Raw genomic sequence first — 20,391 nt, 5'->3', positions numbered from 1 at the left:
TATCGTGGTATGTATTAAATGAATGTTGAGGAATGGAAGAACATAAAATGGAGTTTATATTTTGTTGTATTATAATTCTTAAAATCATTCGATTAATATCGTCATAAAGGTAAGCGTATCGTTTATTTAAGTTTGTTTGGTGACTACTGAAATACATGTACCTCAAATAGTTTCATCTAATCAAAATTTCAGTAATAATCGATTGTTTTATTTTACGGAATGTGTACTATGTTTTAAATATGATTATAATGTTTATTTGGTGCTTTATTTCGTAAATCAACGTTGGCTTACACTGAGTGTGGTCGCAATTTTATGCAGTTGGTGCGATCGTATATTTTTCAAATATAGGAAATCGAATTGAGGACAATATCATTAATTTGGTCCCGATAATGAGATAAAAGATCGTGCGTGACATCATTTTGTTGCCATTTAAGGCAACGAAATGGATTTTCCCCGCTATTTATGATACGAGTGTTTGTTTCCACGAATGTGGTATAAGATCGTGCAGCCATTGTGTTATAATGAGAATAATGAATAAGAAATCTTAACATTTAGTGAACATTTTAAAGTATTTCTTTCGTGACCATATTCAGAGGAAGTTATCACGTGACAAACAATGATGGCGACGTCCATGCAGGCTTTTTTGGCCGTTCTATATCCTTAATTACATTTAGTAATTTTGAAAATGCGGCTCATTTTTCAGCCATATCGGCAAGAAAGTGATAATCTCTTAAGATGTATTAATATTCGCTCTTTATCTCGACTTTATTCCCTGTACAATTTGTAAACGGGTCACACAATTACAGTTCCCGCTAAGAAAATTATATAGTCCATATATAGGCATACCGGCTTATCAACATTTTTGCAACGTATGCTTAAATGGCATTTTGGCATTAAACAATAAACTTTAATCTCTATGTTTTTCTTATGAGCTTACCGCAAGTGGGATCCGTGCCATCCCATCCAGTTGAGGTGCAAGTACGTGTGGCAGTTCCGAATACAGAAAAACCCGTGTTACACGTGTACGTGACTGCATTGTTTATAGCGACAGTTCCCGTTGCAGGGTTAAGTGAACCATCAGTGGGGGCATTTGGTAGGTTGCATTCTGAATATATTTAAAATAAACTGAGTTTCGTATTACCAAATTATTTTATCTACAATACATGTTGTTTAGAAAATGTACTTCGTAAAGTATTGAAGGGTGATGAATAATTTATGAATGCGCTATTAGTTTGGTATATGGCAAAAATGCTTAACTTCTTTTTGTAACGAAAACATCAGGAACCAGGTGTGAAACGCCTATCGCGATTTCAAAACTTAAAATAACTAAACGTTTTCTTTATATCGTTACAGATTGAAGGACATACAACTTACATCACTCCAATGTACGGCAAATTGTAACACAGAATGAAAACAAATATAATGACTTTCGACAAAAATAACTAAAACAGAGCCATTCTGAATGAATCTTGCTGGAAATCAAATCGTTAAATGGTACAACAAACAACTCGAATCAGTAAAACAGAAAATAAGTATGTTTAATAAAATCTACTTTACCATTGAGATATATGACACTGTATATATAACCTTATAAACGATTATGCAAAGATAACATTACACTCTATGTTCTTATTAAATAAAACAAATACCCAAATGTGACAATATTTATAAATTGGTAGCTGCATTACCACACGTGGGCTCCGTTCCACTCCAGCCTACGCCTGTTGTACATGTCCTTGTGTTGTCTCCATTTATTGTGAAGTTAGTATTACACGAATAGGTTGCTGCATCGCTTATCTTGTAACTCGCTACAGCCACCGATCCGCCGGGGATATCGCTCAGGGATTTGCAATCTGGTGTTCAAACATAGACGTTACATTTAAGCATTAATTACATTTTTTCTGATCATGTGTACTGTTTCGTTTTTGATAAAACTTAAGATATACATTTGCACAAAAGAATAATAGTGTGTCTATTGCGTCTAGATTCAAGAGTTATTTGTGCTGCTTCATTCGTTTCTTTTTCAGTCGCATTTTGTTTTTGTTTTAGTCTATGTAATTTGTAAAGTGTAATACAAGGTTATCTATACAAAACACACCACATAAGTGTGGGAGCCTAATTTTTAATCTATCCTCCAGTAAAAGATGATCTCATATGATTTTATACACTCCACTGAAAAAGCCGAAATCCGAAAATCTATGAGTCGAAACGCCTTTGCGGTGTTACAACTCACAACCAATTATACATGTACATCGAAAATTATTTTTTTAGCAGAACACGAGTAAATATCACTTATAGCGGCTATAGTTTGTAAGAGTTTTCGTATGCAGTTACACATGATTTTCTCTATAAACACGTTCTCTATGAGCTTTACAGTGTCATGTATAAAATCATTACCACAAGTCGGTACGACGGGGTCCCATCCTGTGGTGGCTGTACACGTGCTGCTTCCATTACGGGACAATGTGAAGTTGACAGTGCACACGAAAGTAGCCTCAGTGTCAACGGTTATCGCATTTAGCGGCGGTGAAACGCTGCCATCGTTTATTGCGGGCTGCCCACATACTGTAACGGTATAATACACGACAATCAGTAAAATGAGTTTGTACCTTAAAGCGTTTAATTGCTTAAAACACAATAATGTCGCCAACATCAGCATTCTGGTTGAAATATATTAACAAGAAATGTATTTTTTGTTGAAAGATAGAAAGCGTGGAAAATAATATTGAGATTCCAGGCCCAAAAGATGTTACAAGAGGACAATGATGATCGGTATCGTGATCTCTCAGACCTCATTATACACATGCATATACAATGAATTCAGTTTTGAAGTATTACGCTAACTCTTTTACTTTACTTTACTCCGATTAAGAGCTGGTATTGTTACTACGTTCTTACTGCGACCCACAACGCATAATGGTTCTAAAGGATGCCGTGAAGGTCATCATAGCAATGCGTGAAGACAGCGTCCAAACGCCAATGACGAACAATGTAGAGTCGTTAAGACAACTACTTTTAACATATTAAAAGTAAACGCCGTGATTAGAGCTTTTTACGCCGTTTCGGATAGAAGACATACGAAGGTCATTATAACTGGCAAAGATCCTTAGTAAAGCCGTACTCAAGACGCCGAGAAAACCCAGAAAATCTATTCGTTAAACAATGCCCAATACAGCCATGGTGTTTTCCCCCGCGTTTCTAGCTTTTGCGACCAAGGTCTTTAGTATAAAAACCATTGGTTTCATTAGCATTCATTGTTGTCTCTCAAGCTAACTGGCCTCAAAGTGCATGTGTTCCAAATGACGTGCTTACTGTTGCATCATTGTTTTGTCCACCAGCAGCCGGGAGATGACCACCAGCTAATTATTCGGTTAATTTAAAGAAGGAAACGGAATTCAAGTCAAAGCTGATGCTGAGTTTTACTGTTGGTGTGAGAAGTACACAGAGAACAGTTCGGCCACTACTTTTCACATAGTAAAAACAGAAATTTCCTGCATCGTTTGTGAACGAAACAATTGTCCTACAAGAACTGTTTGACTATTTAATTACCCGTTTAGAAGGACACACACTACAAAAAAGTAATTACTAGTATCCTGATTCAGATCTGGCGGCCATTATCCGCATTTGTTACGAAAAACATCAATGAAATATTTTGGTGAAGCGCCCAACCACGCCTTGAGATTGGATTAAAGCGGCAGACGACTTCGAGCGCCATTTAAATGTCCCGTCTGCATTCGGCACGCTTTACGAGGTCGCTGTGGTGTAATGGATATGGTGTCCGCCTAGCGACCGGGAGGTCACGGGTTCGATCCCTACCGTGGGAGCGTTCTTTAGATCTTCCCCAAAGACACCAAGTACTGGTTCTAGGCCCAGAAAACGAAATCGAGAGCGTTTATATACGCCTTAGGCTTTCGATGCAATCGAGCTAAAATAAATAGGTTTAAACAAAGGACAAAGCCATAAGAAAACCAACCAGGAGTAAACGCATGTATAACAACTACAAGACATGTTCCTCCATCGCATTAATCGGACTTGAAGATTCTTATTTTACAAGGTAAGATGTTGGGGATATGGCTGTATGTTTGATGTCATGATCTACAATGATCCAGATATCATAGATTGTCAGTCATATGAATCAAAAAGCTTTCCAGCACCGGCACAATTATCACATGTCAACAAGTATTCACTGAACGCTTTACTTGGTGACGGTGCTTTTGGTCTCCGAACCTACATGGTGCATCCGTTTTCAGAACCGAACCTTTCACAGGAACAGCCATTCTACATCTACAGCATCTACGGAGGCAGAAGAATCGATGAAAAGGCTTTCGTCATTCAAATTTTTGGACAAACCGATATCATTTGCAGACTCCGTGACGTCGCTGATTTTCCATCGATTTAACGCAGAGGGATCGCCCTCCATAGGCAGTGAAAACGCGAAATCCTGGTGAAAACACAGGCGTGCATGCACACAAAAAAGAATGAAAAACCCTTGGCGCAAAGTTTGACAATCTTTAGGTTTCTTTTAGAAAATAATGGATTTGTTACTTCAGCTTTATGCGTTTACCGAAGCTGTCTGTTTTCTTCGTTGTGTGGACGCCAGTCTGGTGTGATGGGGTTTATAGGAACGACGTTACGTGGCGCTTTTTTAGAATGATTAATTTCATGTGACCAAGGTAAGTTGGAACGTACTTGATGATACATTTCAATAGTAAATGTAAGATGCATCAAAAATGCTAATAACTATTTCGTTTATTTACTGAATAAATTACAGACATTTGGCACTTCATATTTGGTCTTTAATCAATACTGATATGCAAACGTGAGCTGATCCTGAAAGTATTTGAGCTTCGTACTTGCTGCTCGTTTCGCGGAATGAGGCACATGACTAGTTTGTTGAACAAATGAATGTACAGTAATCTCTGATAATAAGATAAAATGAGAAACAAAATGTCCATAATTATGTCCACTTATAGAGCGTAATTTGTCGATATGCTTATTATTTCGGTCAAACCCATCATTTCAACAATAATGTAAAATTTAATTATCCGAAAGCATAACAACAGTCATTGGTAATTGTTTAAAAACTGCAATAAGATGGCATTCCCTTTAATTAAAAATGTCCCAATTCTATTTTAGTTTCATTATTAGCTGCATAAAATATCGCAAGAAATCCGTGTCTAGAGTGAGCTTAAATGGGCCTTTTCACAGATTTTGGCATGTTTTGAAGTTTGTCATTAAATGCTTTTTATTGATAATTGTGAACATTGGATCTAAATAGATCCAGAAAAAATCAAGAATAAAATTACAGAACGAAAAAAGGAACCCTCTACTGGGCTCGAACCAATGACGCCTGGAGTAAAAGTCTATCGCTTTGACCACTCGGTCATCCGGGCTCATATAATAAATGATGTATGTTTATACCTTATATAAGTAATCCTCGTAGTATTACAACAACAGAACTCTCCAAAGTATTCAATCGTTTCGCTTTGCAACGCTTTATAAGTTTCAGGTTTTTAAATCGTCAAAAGATGCATATAATGGATATTTTAGAGCATGGTAAATGTTCAGTATTACTGTTTCCTCACAAATATCATAACAACAACGAAAATTTGCGAACCTGAAACACTTTTTTTTAATTTGTCAATTTACTAAAACGTGAAAAGGCCCATTTACAGATCTATAGGCCGAATAATAAGCATTGCTGCTGTTTTGCGTTAGTGCCAAGATGTTGTCCACAAGGACGCCCTTTAACTGGAACAAATACTCACTTTATGTGCAACCTCCTTGAAAAAGCAGTGTGACTATTTAGATATACCGGTAGTTTAAATTACGTAACCACTATGATGCTGTTTGATTAAAATTGTTGAAATCGTTGACCCAAAAATAGTTTAGATCACGCTATACGATATATGTAAGTGTATCGTTCAAAATACCGTGCAATGCATGTTAATTTGTACAGAAAAATTATCTTTTTAAAGGACAATGAACGAAACTACCTATCGTACGATCATTAAGCAGGGTGGTATGTGTACAGCGTTTGAACATCGTATCATAAAGCCGCCCGGGTTTAAGAAACGGTACCAGTGATTCATAATTCTTGTACGACCTTAAAGGGGCCTTTTGACGTTTGAGTAAATTGACAAAATTGAAAAAAAGTTGTTTCAGATTCGCGCATTTTCGTTTTAGTTATGATATTTGTGAGCAAACAGTAATACTGAACAATAACCATGCTCTAAAATAGCCAATATATGCATCTTTTGACGATTTAAAAACCCGAAAATTATAAAGCGCTGCAACGCGAAACGAATTAATAATTCGGAGAGTTCTGTTGTTGTCGTTATATTTTGTGAAACTACGAGGATTGGTTATGCCTCAGTCACAAATAATCCGGTCGCCGGCCGATGTGTCCGATCTCCAGGCATCGGGAAGACTGGACACGTCGGAGCCGTCCGCTGTCCGATGAGTGACAAAGTTTAAAACCTCAGTCACAAATAGACACCGATCCCCGCCCGATCAGCGGCCGACGTTTTTTTTTCCGCTCATCCGGCTGGCGCCGGCCGATGATCGCACGCACATCGGGTCATTTTGTAGCATCGGGCGGCGTCCGGATTAATTTTTTATATCACAGTTAACCGACATCGGGCCCGGGAAGGAATCGAGTCGAGATCGAAAAAAGATCGGACGATCAACGAACGGTTATCGCCCGGCGTGCGCCGACGTCGGATTCATTGTACGTGTATCATAACGAGCATCGTCCGGCGTCCGTCGGGCATCGTGCGGAGGCCCTCCGGCAATCAGACGGTCGCCGGTCGATGTATATGCTTCTGGGAAATACCTTTACTTTTGCCGATACATGTTCAATGAATCCGATGTCGGGCGATACCCGGGCGATACGCGTGCGTTGATCGTCCGATCTTGTTTCGATCTCAACTCGATTCCTTTTCGGGCCCGACGTCGGGTAAAATTTTAAGTGAGACTTAAAATTAAACCGGACGCCGCCCGATGCTACAAATTGGCTCGGTTTCCGTGCGATCATCGGCCGGTCGCCAGCCCGATGAGCGGAAAAATACGTCGGCCGCTGATCGGACGGTGATCGGTGTCTATTTGTGACTGAGGTATTATATGAAGTATAAAATACATCCGTCGTTGTATCCAGCAGGATGGCCGATTGGTCTAAGTGGGAGACTTTTTACTCCAGGACTCCAGGGGTCAGTGGTTCGAGCCTGCTGAGGGTTACCTTTTTATCTTTTTTAAATTTTATTCTTGATTTTTTACTGAAGCTTTTTATAGCCAATGTTAACTTTTATCAATATAAAGCATTAAATGACAAACTTCAATACATGCCAAAATCTGTGAAAAGACCCTTTAAGGCTCAAGCTGCATTATCGCTGCATTATTCTCTCACGGAAGCCTCGCGACCCCTGTCTACATTTCATACAGGCTTCAAACGATTGTCTGCGTTAAGAGAGACCAAGTGACAGTCACATTGACACATTTCGATATATTTGTATATATCGTGTATATACGATGCATAAAACTGCACAAAAAACGACTTTTATCGCAGGGCTCCGGGTTACAAGTTAATCAGGCTGTATGCTCTTCTAATGTAGTGCCCAAAATTTCATTTTCGTGCATACAATAATAAAATGATAAATGAAATAAACACTTTAAAACATAATAATAATAATCTAAGTGTGATACGTACGGCACGAAAACTCGTCTGTGCTGAGTACAAAGTTGGGTGAACATTCACAAGTAGTTCCACCACCACCACATTCGGCGTTTGTCGGGCAGCCGTCAGCACAGTCTTAAAATAAATGTTCAGTTCGCATTATTAGCGTGTCCAGAACAAATTATATATTATTAGTAAGAGGATTTTAATTACAGAATTATCGTGTTTTTACGATTGTTAATGAAATCGATGCAAAATCAACATTTTAATGTCAAGTCAATTTTATTGGCAAATACATGAGTACATATCCAAACAACATACATAAGACACGTAATGGCTTAATAAGAACAATATTATGTATTTAGTTATAACGATTATTTCTATACTTAACGCCATTTAATATTAATTCACCAATAATATTGACGTTCCTTCGTTTTTTAAAGACTACAATAAATCTAAAATAAAAAACAGCAACACAAAATTTATTATATTTTAAGCTAAACATGCTAAATGTAAAGTTATATATGTATTAATTTAGTAAGCTTTCAATTATTAACTTTATGGTAGCAATTACGATTTCTTTTTTTTAATATTCAGGCCATGCAATTCAGTACCTGTGACTGTAACTTTCGTTTGTCCAAACACCTCAACGCCGAGGGTACACACAATACACACGAAAGCGAAACCACTATGAAATTTAATCATCGTGATACTTCCATAAGGACAAGTAGCGCACAGAACACTTTGATCACGTTACTCAACTGAAACTGTGATCGTCTGACAATTATCAATCATGTGTTTCTTGAATTCAGTTTTCTGATTTTAAAGCAGCGTAGACGCATAAGCAGTCATATTTGGTAATAGTATAGAACCAATCGTCCCGCCCTGTGGTTGGTTTGTCAAAGAGATCGTTGTAAACTAATCAAATTATGTAACCATCTGATTTTGTTTACTACTACAGATATATGACTGATCCACTTAGTCTACACTTGAAACGCATATTTAATAAAATATTTAAATAAGATAAATTCGTGGTTCATGCTACACCATTCGTATACACGATCTGAAAAAAAGATGTGTAAACACGAAATTAACAGCAATTGTTTCTAATCATATCCATTGTTGTTCTACAGACAGCGGCTTTGCCTATCCCTAGGAATTCTATCTAAATGCCCATTCTAAGAAGACGTTACAAATTTATCTGTTTTGTTTCCGTTTCCTGCAAAGAAAATTCTCAATCCTTTTACGCATTTTATTTGTGTGGAAAATGATATCCGTGGACTCTTAACATAATCCGGGAGATATGTATAAGAACTAAATAGTTTTTTTCCGATTTATTGGTGTATGAAATATCGGGAAAATCACTCCAAATTTGCATTAACTTCGACCTTAAAGTTCATAACGGACGTTTTTCAGTTGGCGTACCAATTTCGTTTTCATCTTCGTTCTATCCAGACTGTTCGGTTATTTGTTATCGGCGAATAAATGGTAACTAATTTAAGTTTCTTGCAAAATCTCTTGTAAGCAATTATTGTATGAAAAATTAATTTGCGTATACACGCTATTGGAACGGCCCGTACATATTGTATTTAAAAATTATTACACGCATATTAAAATTTAATATAGGACTGATTTTTGTAGATGACCAGTGTGTTAAAATATCTAGTTTTAAACGTATCTCTGTATTATTTATATATAACTTACAAAACGAATATAGTGCCGCGTGTTTTATATATGAACTAAATAGTCGAATGAGCAAACATCTTTAAATGAAATACCGATCAATTGTAAACATCTGCCAAATACCATTGCATGGGTACATTCTTTTTATTTGGTTTCATGACAGCCCATATAGATAATCTTGTTCACGCGAAACAATACTTGAATTCAGCAGATCTTAAGTAACAATTCACGTTAACTATACCTTATTCCATTCGAATATTCCGACAGTGATACTATCTTACGAATACTAATTTATCAGTGCGTTTAATTGTGGTCTTTAATTTTATATCATTTTAAGTTTCAATTGATGGTTAACATACCATTAGGCCTGCCAAGTTGTTTTGTTCTAATCGATTATTTCACGGAGTAAGTTTAAATGAGGTTTTACAATTTAGCGTTTACAAATGTGTTGAATTGTTGGTTTGAAGTCATACAGATATAACCTTATATAAAGGACTTACACATTTTAGAGGAGGTTATATTGTAAACTGTAGCAATGAAATGTGAAACATACACAATTCACATTATACTCAACTCAAACGTATTTAACTTTTGTAAAAGAACAATACATATCTATATAAAACGAGCCATATATGCCATGATTGAGGAATAGGTGTCTGACTGTGATATACAATATGAAGGATCTGACGCAATGTTAGCCTTTATGACTTGTCCAAAGTAATTTTAAAACAATCATTGATACATATATGCACTTCGTAAGCATGAACGTTACAAATTTTAATGATTTTTTTGGGCAATATCTCGCGCGCCGACGCTGGGCCATTAAGGCTATTTCTAACAGCGTTTTTAACGTAGTATTTGTAATCAACATATTTTTTGTTAAATGTTCTCATGCATATTCGGTATATTGCGATTTATGATAATGCATGCAACTCTAGTCATTTGATTTCTCTTAGTAATGAGAGTTATTTCATTTGTTTGAATATGATTTATGCATTCTTGATTGAATATGTTACTTTTTTAAATGCCGATTTTCCAATGTGTGAACAAATCGCTTTTGCGCGTGTTCAGGGCGAGGTTTGATTAATTTATCGCATTCACTAACCTTGAAACAAACTATCGTTGTCTCAAATTCTTTCAAAGAAAAGATAGTTACTATTTTGCAATATCAAAGTGCCATAAGTGGACAATGGTTTATTTTCCGGTAAAAAAGGAGAACGCGGAAGCTTTTTTTGAGTATTGAGTGTGCAATACAAGAACGAAGACAAGCTGACAGTCAATAATTGACATTCGGTGTGTTAAAATGTATTCTTGTATGCCTAACGTGCTTGGAGGATTGAGCGACGAGACTTAGTTAACATAAACATTTTACATTGATTCCAACGTTTCCAGATATCGCATGTCAGGGCGTTAACGAACTGCCGAGAAGGATTCGATGTGACACCAATATGTGAGGTAATTTATGCGAGGATTTGTGTTGTCTCGTCCAAATTTTTATCGAAATATTTGACAAGAAAGTAAATGTAGTTGGAATAACTGGACTAAAATTGCAGAAAAAACATACACAAAAACGACAACAGAAGAAAACAACATTTATTTTTAACATAAATAAATCTATAAATAAGTATAAAGTCATGAAAAAAGGAATAGAAACATGCAAATGGGTTTTTATAAAAAAATAAACATGTCATGAATACAATATTTCCGTTACATGTACCGCTTTCTTGACCACGCATTGTGTAATTACAGAACAGTAATATTATCAGTGTTAGTGCACAACTATCGTTAATCAACAAATAACAATATACAAGCGAACGACACATTGCAATAAATAAATAGCATGGATAACACTTTACTTAGATCATTCCGCGTAATGCAATAAAACTCAACATGTTTATCTTACACATTCGTACGATATTTATTTTAGCATTTCTGTACTCTCAGATTATTTGACTAACCGATCGCATCATTATTTTATAATGTTGGTTTGGGAATATAAAAACGTCTTCTTTTGTTAAAATCAAGATTGTCTTTGCGTTTTAAATCCTCCGAAAGATATAACACTGGTCAGTTTTTTAAGATTTAATTTAAAACAAGAGCTGTGACCATAGGATGAAATATACCCCCGAAAAACGCTTTGATAGAAGTTATGAGCATTTTTCGAAACCTAAACGCAGATTTCGAAACCTAAACGCGGACCCTTAGTTCAAGGTCAAGACCAAAGGGGTCAAAATTTATGTACGTATGGAAAGGCCTTGTCCATATACACATACATACCAAATATGAAGGTTACATCTGAAGCGTTATAGAAGTTATGAGCATTTTTCGAAACCTAAACGCAAAGTGTGACGGAAAGACAGACGGACGGACAGTGCGATCACTATATGCCCTCCTTCGGGGGCATAAAATGCATGAAATAATACTATTATGTAAGCTTAGCAAAAGGTGGACCATTTTTTCAACTAATGAAATAATAAATATGATACAAAATGAAAAGTCATGTAAAAACACATATGTGAGCATACTTAAAAAGAGAACATCTTATCGATGTTAACCTTTTGCTCATCTTTGCTTATCATGCATATACATATTTTCACATATTGATAGTGTTCATTTCAAAACATTTTTCTGTTGCAATCGATAGCTCGGTAACGCGCTCTTCGACCTCCGTTTTTCCTCTGCGATGAGTGACGTTTCCTTTTCTTTGAAGAGCGAATCAGTTATGCTTGGTGGTGGACCGCGCAACCGGAACCGGAAACGTCCCTCGTCTTCTTCCTCTTCTTCCTCTGGCTCTTCTTGTTTGCGCGTCTCTCTTGGTGACTTTTGCGGACCTGGGGAGGGATGCGTTAGGTCCAGATGCTTGTCAAACACTTCCGAGTGAGCGTCCTCGTTGGAGTTACTGTTCTCGGTGTTGTAGCCCTTGTCATTAATGACGTCATCGTCCTATATTGAAATAATTATTCAATTGACAGCTTAACAGTCGAATTCGCATAATAATGTTAATAATGGCTAATACCCCTTTCTATCTCTTTTAAGACGAACTCATCTTGATGCCGAATATCAATGCGAAAAATTTATAAATATCAAAATAAAATTTAGATAATATAAAGATAATAATGCTCATTAAATAATCGTTCTCTGCTTGAGTTTTTCTGCAATAGGAAAGAAGGAAATATCCGCCGAAGGTACCAAGCATCATATTATTGAATTGTGTTAAATGTCCGGTATCTCAGTCCGGTAATACCCCCGATACACCGAATCCGTTCGAAGTACGTTCTGAAAAATGTGACTAAACGGGCTCGAACTGTGTGAGTAGCAACGTGTAGCAACGTGTTACGAACTGTCTTCGAACTTTGTGGACGGCCTAGAACGGGGTTGAACGGGAGAGGTGTTTCAGAACTTTGAGCCTACTCAAAATTGTCTTCCGATCATCCCGTTCTACAATTAAACGTAGTAACAACGTACTGGAAACGGAATGTATGTAATAAGAACGGATAGTTCGTACTAAGGTCGGGCTAGGAACGTGCAAGAACGTAGTGCGATCGGACCGAAATTACCCGTACGATGCCACACCGATCGAGTCCGTTTCTAGTCCGTCAAATCCGTTCTCAGACAGACCGACCCCGTCCGCACTACGTTTCAAGTACGATCTTGTTTCGTGTAAATAAATAGAAACTAAAATATAAGTTCTTACAACGTTTGCAACACGTTCTATAAGTTCTCAGTAAGTTCTTAGTACGTTGTACTCTTTTAAAGGAGTTCGCAGTAGGTTCCCAGTACGTTGTTTTCGTTCAATGCAGTTGTTACAACGTTCAAATCGTAAATACAATACATGTACGTTAAGGCAATGTGCATATAAATAGAGGTCGTTGTCTCAAAATTCATCATTTGTGATATTAAGTTGAAACATGGACAATCTTGGAGCTGGTAATTGTTTAAATGTTGGGTTCGTGCAGTTAGAAGCAGAGCAGCAATATAATGTTTTGCTAGGCCGAGAAAGAAGGCGGGGACGACACAGAACTTGTTGGGTGAGAAATTGGTTAAAGCCATAAAGAATAATAGCCGTCTGGTCGGCTCAAAGCGTGAAACAAATGAGAACTGGCAGGAACGTAGTCGGTTTTATAAGCGCCATGCAGAACGTGGCTGCAACTACGTCTAAACGTACTAAGAACGTAGTAGGACGGAGTGAGAACTGCCTTTAAACGAGTTACCGCTGCACAACGAACAAAGAAGAACTGCGTACGAACATGATCGAACTGGCTGAGGACGGGCTCGGTCTGACTGGAAACGGTATACCAACGGGGACAATGGGAAAATTGACCCGATGTGAACTGGATAAAGACGGACTGGCAACGGGATAGGACGGGATAAGAACGAGCTGCACGTTGCGAGAACTGTGTATGAACGTCTTTCAATCATATTGTAGATTTTTTTCTGACCAAAACTACACGTCCAATCAAGTTCACATCCCGTTCTGCATTTTCTTCAGAACGTGGTCGAACTGTCTAAGAACGTGCTTGGTGTATGGGCTCCTAGGCGTTCTTTGAAGCCTTTATCTAAATGTCAGTAAAACGTTTCGTTGACTTGTTTAATATATACTGGACCGATTGATAATGGTCATTCAATAATTAAGTTGACCGATCACGTCAATATTTTAGTGACCAATCAAGTATTAATTAGTGTTGTGGTTAACACAGGTGTTTGGATGCAGAGCCCAATAGATGTGATGTAAACCCTAAGACAAACGACAGTTATAGATGTACATAGCTATCAAATTCTGTCCACTTGTTCCAAGTAATACGATGTTTTAAGTCTTAAGTGCGTGTTATTCGTACCAGATACGGGGTCCGTTCTTCGGCTTCTATTTGCCGGCGGTACTTGCTTCCCTTGGAGAAGATGGTGTCCAGTACCTTGTCGTTCATCTTCATCGTGGACCGGTACACCACGTTTGGTTCGTCCACGGACTGAGGGGGCGGATGGCCGTCATCCGGCGTCACCTTGGCGAACTTCTGTTTCCTTGAAAACTGATGTAAAATACATTGAATTGTTACGTTAAATTGTCAAAATTGCAAGGTTGAAACGAAATTACCAATCTAAATCGGAGCTCAATTAGGTAAGGTGCGATAGATTGGAAATTATGTAATGATTGTAACACTGTTGATTATCTTGCCCTGTTTTAATTTAGGAGCAATATCTTGTGTTTTTTTTAGAGTTCGATTAAAAAAAATGTAAATGAAGATCTTAAATAAACAAACTTGTGCGGTCTTATCTATATTCTGGGTACACCGTTTTTATAAATTGTTCTTCTGTTCTTTATAATATTTTAAAGAAAGGCCACCATGCACTCTTTATGATTTCCAAACAAAAGAGCACAAAGCGCTGTCGCGGCTGTTCGACTTTATTCCGCACACTTAGTGCGTGGATATTCACTTTTTGTTCCTATATCTGAAGCATTAATAAAAAATACCAGTGATATAACAATTATAACGAAAGTTGTTCATCATATAATATAATTATACCACCGCAAGTTGCCTATAAACAATCTATAAAAACATTGGTCAACCCATATATTATTTGAGAATTCCTTTAATTGAATTCTCTGCATTATCAACTCGTGCGTGGCGTTGAAACACTACTTTCACGCATGCTTAAATAAAGTATATATACCGGTGGCATGGTACTATCCCGCGGTGGGACTGCCCTCTCCCCGTCAGCAAAAAGGTCATCAGGGTACGGTTTGGATGGCGTCTGTGGTGGCTGAAATCGTTATAGAGCTTCGACATGTTAATTTATACAATAAACAAGAAAACAAAAACAACACATAATAATCATAAAATTCGTAAAAACTGCATTTTCTCTGTGTCAATAGTTTTGGACATTGGTTCCTTTACAGAAATTATAGATCACACGCTATGACGAAGTTTATGTCCGGCTTGTGTGTTCGAGTGTTAAGTCTTGATATTTGCATTTGCACATTCAGGGCGAGTACCAAGGTATAAGTTTTGAGTATGCGCTTTTCTATTTGACTTCAACGCTAGACGCACAATTTCTATTGCATTTCATATTGTGATATTTTTATATTGTTTAATCCGACGTACTAAGCTAATAGTACAACTAATCACATCTATATATCTACTGGAATGTTTTCATTGTAAATGCGTGTGTAATGGTGATTAACATAACAAATCGAAGAAATCCTTATTGTTTTAAATTACCCATACAGTCAAGCTCTAACAAATTTGCCATGCAATCGTTATCCGGATATCCATTTGTAATGGTTTATTCTATAGAATGTGTATTCGTTGCTGTTCATAACATCCTTTCCGATCGAGGATTCACAAATGTGGAACCCGGAATGTGTCATATTACTTATTTTATATGACAATAATTCGCTTTAAATGTTAATATGAATATTAAACCTAATATGTAATATAACTTTTAATGACTATAGCGTATTGTGTTACATCGCGATCCTATTAGAAATCCCGGAGCCTTGAAGACGGCTATTCCAAATTAAACGTCAATTCCTACAAAGTCAGAGGAACCCCAAAGTGAGCTTTGACAACGAATGCTCTTGCTTAACAAGATACCCCTATTAATTGCACCTCAATAGGAGTAGGTTATACTACATGTGCCTTTGATATACTTAGTATAATGTATTTGATATACTTTGTATAAGAGAATATAACAGTTTGGGAAAAAAGTTAAAACGGTAGTAGTACCTTCTTTCTGCAGAACTTGTAGTAGACGCAGATCGCCAACACAAACACGTCCACAATTGCCAGGATAATAAGGACAATGCCAAAGGCCAGTAACGTGTCCGGAAACATGGCTGAAAGTCACATGACATTGGTTAAATAATACAAGCTGTCAAATGTTTCCAAATGACACGATGACGGTACATTTGATATCTTTTTCCACTTGGACCATACACGATTATAATCAACGGATATACAAGTCATTATGTAATGCATCTTGTATTCCACCTTTTCAATTCTTTACGAATTAATGAATATATTAAAATGTGTCATCAACGGCATTTCATTTTAAACGTTTTGGATTTCCTAGTGTTCTCGCATTTTTAAAAAGTGTTACCGATAAAAAACGTTGACACACACTCATTTTATCACATATTTTATAAAACTTCTCTAAGATAATTCGTAAATATATTTGAAAAAAATACCAATACCGACCGAAATACCTAAACGAGATTATTAATATCATTATATGTCATAATATAACAACTCGTGATATATGCTTCATATGTGTCGTTATAATCTTGCTGTATTTCATGGCGGGCTGATTGTCTATTGACCAGACTGTACAATGGCACAGGCTCGTCTGGATGCTACGCGGCCCATTCACACGCTTACACACCCACCAAAGACACAGCCCGGTTTCTTGCCGCCCCACACGCCGCTTGACTCGCAGGTCATAACGGGGTAACCAATGAGCGCGTAGTTGTTCTCGCAGAAGTAAGTTGCCTGGGAGCCCTCGTAGCGACCCAAAGACATGTCCACATCGCCATTTGTTATCGGCTCCAATATCGGGCACTCTACAAATGATAAACGCTACTTTACACCTAACTCGTAGTTTAATACGCTAATTTTGTATCAGCACGTTTTATTATATTGATCTTAACCAGAATATTTGCATCTAACAACAGATCAGTGTGAACGATTCCGTTTAAATGCTAAATACTTTTTTGTTCATGAGTAAGCATCATTTTAAAGTAACAATTTTGAAAACACTATTATCGCGTACATAGAATAAACAGTACAATATAACAGTTTAAGGGTACAGGTTGTAGCCGTTTAAATCCAGGTTACTTTCAGTTTTATTTGAAGTTTTTTTTGTATCATGCTTGAGATATTTAGTTCGAATGTTTGAATGTACAAAGTTGAGAAACTTAATGATACATGTTATATTCTGCGAATAAGCCCCTGGATAATATGTTTGACATAAATGGCACAAAATACAATTTATATTATTAGAATGCAACAAAACTGGATTTTTTTTGTTTAAAATCTTTTCGTACCTATTAGGCACGTAGGTTCAGTGCCGCTCCACGTGGAAGTGGTACCACAAGTCCTCTGTGCCTTCCCCACCAGTTCGTACCCATCCTTGCACGAGTAGTAGATAGTATTCCCCACTCCCAGACCTTCCGACGTGTTTAGGAGTCCGTTCTCGGGTACTTCCGGTTCTGGGCAACCTGGGAAAGGGTTTATATTTGGCACAAAAGTTATTTATATATCAAAAAGAATAGCACACAAAATAATCAGGCTCTTGAGAAGTCAATGCCTTGAAACTTTAATTATAATGTTAACCATATTATTTCATGGAACATATATGGGAATGGCTGTTTAAATGATAATTTGTTTGATTATATTTACTTGCATTATGCCTGCATCATATGGAATTTGTTGAAAAAGCAATTTGTTCAAATCCTATCAAATGACTCATGTGGTATATCAAGTAACAATGGTAATGGCCAATGCATCTGTTACATTTTTTTTTATACAGTTACAGGTAAAGTGAAACTGTCGCAAACTTAAGTGCTGACAAATTCATAATTTTCGTGTAGAGCATTTACTTGTACGTAGAGTCATGTATCATCTATATATATGCGAACTATATTATTACGAAACGCATCATTTATTTTCACTACGGGTAATCTTATACAAACAAGTCAGACTGAACAAAATCACAATGAAAACAAAACACGATAACATTTTACATACTATCATCGCAGTATTTGCCTGAAAATCCCGCCGTACATTTACACGTGTAGCCGCCCACTTGATCGACACAGGTGGCTCCATTAGAACACAGGTGATTTACACAATCGTTGATGTCTTAAAAAAATAAGTCTCGCTCATGTATGTGCATCAAGTGTCTTCCCAGATAAGCCTGTACAGTCCGCACATGCTTATCAGATACGACAGTTTCCGCCTTAACTAGATATTTAACAAGAACACTAAATTGGAAAATGTCTCCCATGATAAGCCCGTGCGGACTGAAAAAAAACTAATCTAGGTCGACACTTAACGCATATGCATTTAACCCTATTTTCACAGAGAAAGGCTCAAATACATCAAATACATCGTTTGGAAAATCATATTTTTGGATATGATAACAAAATTACTAACTATTATGATATTTCTGGCCACACAGGTATTTCAATGGATTTTTAAGTGTCCAGTTGCTTTATTTCGATGTTTTGTCAAATCACAGACTGTATAATCTTATGTATATAGCTTGTAAGTAAGCTTTGATCAACAATTATCGGGCGTCTTCTTGAACAATACTTTAATATACAATTTAAATTGGTAATTCTAATCGAATTTAGGATAAATTAGTTATCTGATATAAGCATATTCATACCAATACCGTTGTAGAAGTGTATACGTGTATATTATATTGTTTTAAAACAAACACAAATTCTACAAAATACAGCTAAATTTGATTGAAAACTAATTTGTTAGAGTTCAATGGACAGTAACGCATATTTAAAACAAAGTGCTCATGATCCACCCCATTTGAATTAAAAACATGTATTTACAATAAATCCTATATTGTAATGCATATTCAATGATAATAAAGAGATAGTGATACAGACATTCTAAAATAAACATCGGTCTATGAGCGATCGCATACCTTGGTCGCAGTTTGCGCCTGAGTATCCAACATCGCACCTGCACTTGTAACTGTTCACCAAATTAACGCACGTTCCATGTTCGCATGGAGACGAGAAGCATTCGTCAATATCTGAGGAACCACAATAAAACGCATTTTTATGAACTATTTGGCATTACATCTAGATTTTTTATACGTGTGTTATAATTACAATTAAAATTCTTAAATTAGTAGTGTGTGTGCGTGCTTTTACTGATAATAACATTTAAGTCGCATGTAACGAAACTGCTAACGTTCAATTTATATTAAAGTCTTCACTCTTAAATTTATGATGAAAAATCACGTACAAATGAACTTAATTATTTCGTTGCTTTAAGAATACAACTCCATGAAGCACATTATTTCATTCCTAAGCCAAATAATCTTATGTCTAAAATTACAACGGTATCACCGCCTTATTTACTTTACTGATGACACGATTGGACGTTGGTGTTTACTTGATACTTTTACCATTGGTGATAGGTTAAAAGAAATAATTAATAAATATTAGGGTATAATTTTCCTACAGATTATTTCCAACCTTTAACAACTCCATTAACTGCATTTTTATCGCAGTATTTTGTCTCTCACTCTGATCATAAGATTTAAGTAGCATGCACATACACATGTATATTTGGATTTGAGTTAAAGATAAAAACGCAAACAATTGTGTAATGAATAATGCAAAATGCATAACAGTTGGAAAACAAATTCAGAGCGCATAAAAGCAATTCGCAAATGCTAATCAAGGACGACACTTTTTGATTTTATGGTATTTTTCTAAGCGAAATTCAGGTTTAGACGGAAAGTGAGGTCCTGTGCCTGTGCTGAAACCACACAATATATTGAGTTATTATTATAAAAAAAGTAATAATGCCAACGTTGTAATCTCATGAGGTAAATCATACCTTTGGAACAGTCTTTGCCCGTGTAGCCGACTGGGCATGCGCATTCGTAATCTGCAAGGAGGTCTTTGCACGTGCCGTGTTCACACGGATCAGGGATACATTCGTTTATTGCTGAAGAAAACAACGACGCGATCTTTATTGCAGGTAAGTTGTATTTCAGAGTAACACGTACTGATTTAACATAACAAGCGGAAAATGCCTCGTCGATTATATCGCGGGCAAAACAATATTTTTCATATACGTCTACATATGAGGCTATTTTATAAATACTCATTCATTGTTCAGAGAACGATACAAAAAGATGGCATCACTCAAAATTAATCATTTTTCTTTTATACTTTCCGATGGTTTATAGAGAAACATCAGTGAAACATTACAGTGAAACATCAGTGAAAAATAACAGTGAACATTATCGATAATTGTCCTTGTTTGACCGGAACTATTTTTAGATAT

The 20,391-nt window shown here is 36.6% G+C and overlaps 1 protein-coding gene across 1 annotated transcript in view; it reads right to left on the bottom strand.

Annotated features, from left to right (window-relative positions):
• LOC127850826 (fibropellin-1-like) overlaps positions 1-20,391 on the bottom strand; it is a 71,320-nt gene that overhangs the window by 44,455 nt on the left and 6,474 nt on the right. Inside the window, exons 5-6 of the mRNA XM_052384198.1 lie at positions 19,939-20,049; positions 19,013-19,123 (exon numbers count right to left, since the gene is read on the bottom strand). Coding sequence (XP_052240158.1) covers positions 19,013-19,123; positions 19,939-20,049 — 222 coding nt within the window. The remainder of the gene's footprint in view (positions 1-19,012; positions 19,124-19,938; positions 20,050-20,391) is intronic.

Source organism: Dreissena polymorpha, chromosome 1 (assembly GCF_020536995.1).
Source record: "Dreissena polymorpha isolate Duluth1 chromosome 1, UMN_Dpol_1.0, whole genome shotgun sequence".
Classification (NCBI taxonomy): Eukaryota; Metazoa; Mollusca; class Bivalvia; order Myida; family Dreissenidae; genus Dreissena; species Dreissena polymorpha.
Note: the sequence above shows the minus strand (reverse complement) of the source record. Positions and strands in the feature narration are given on the sequence as shown.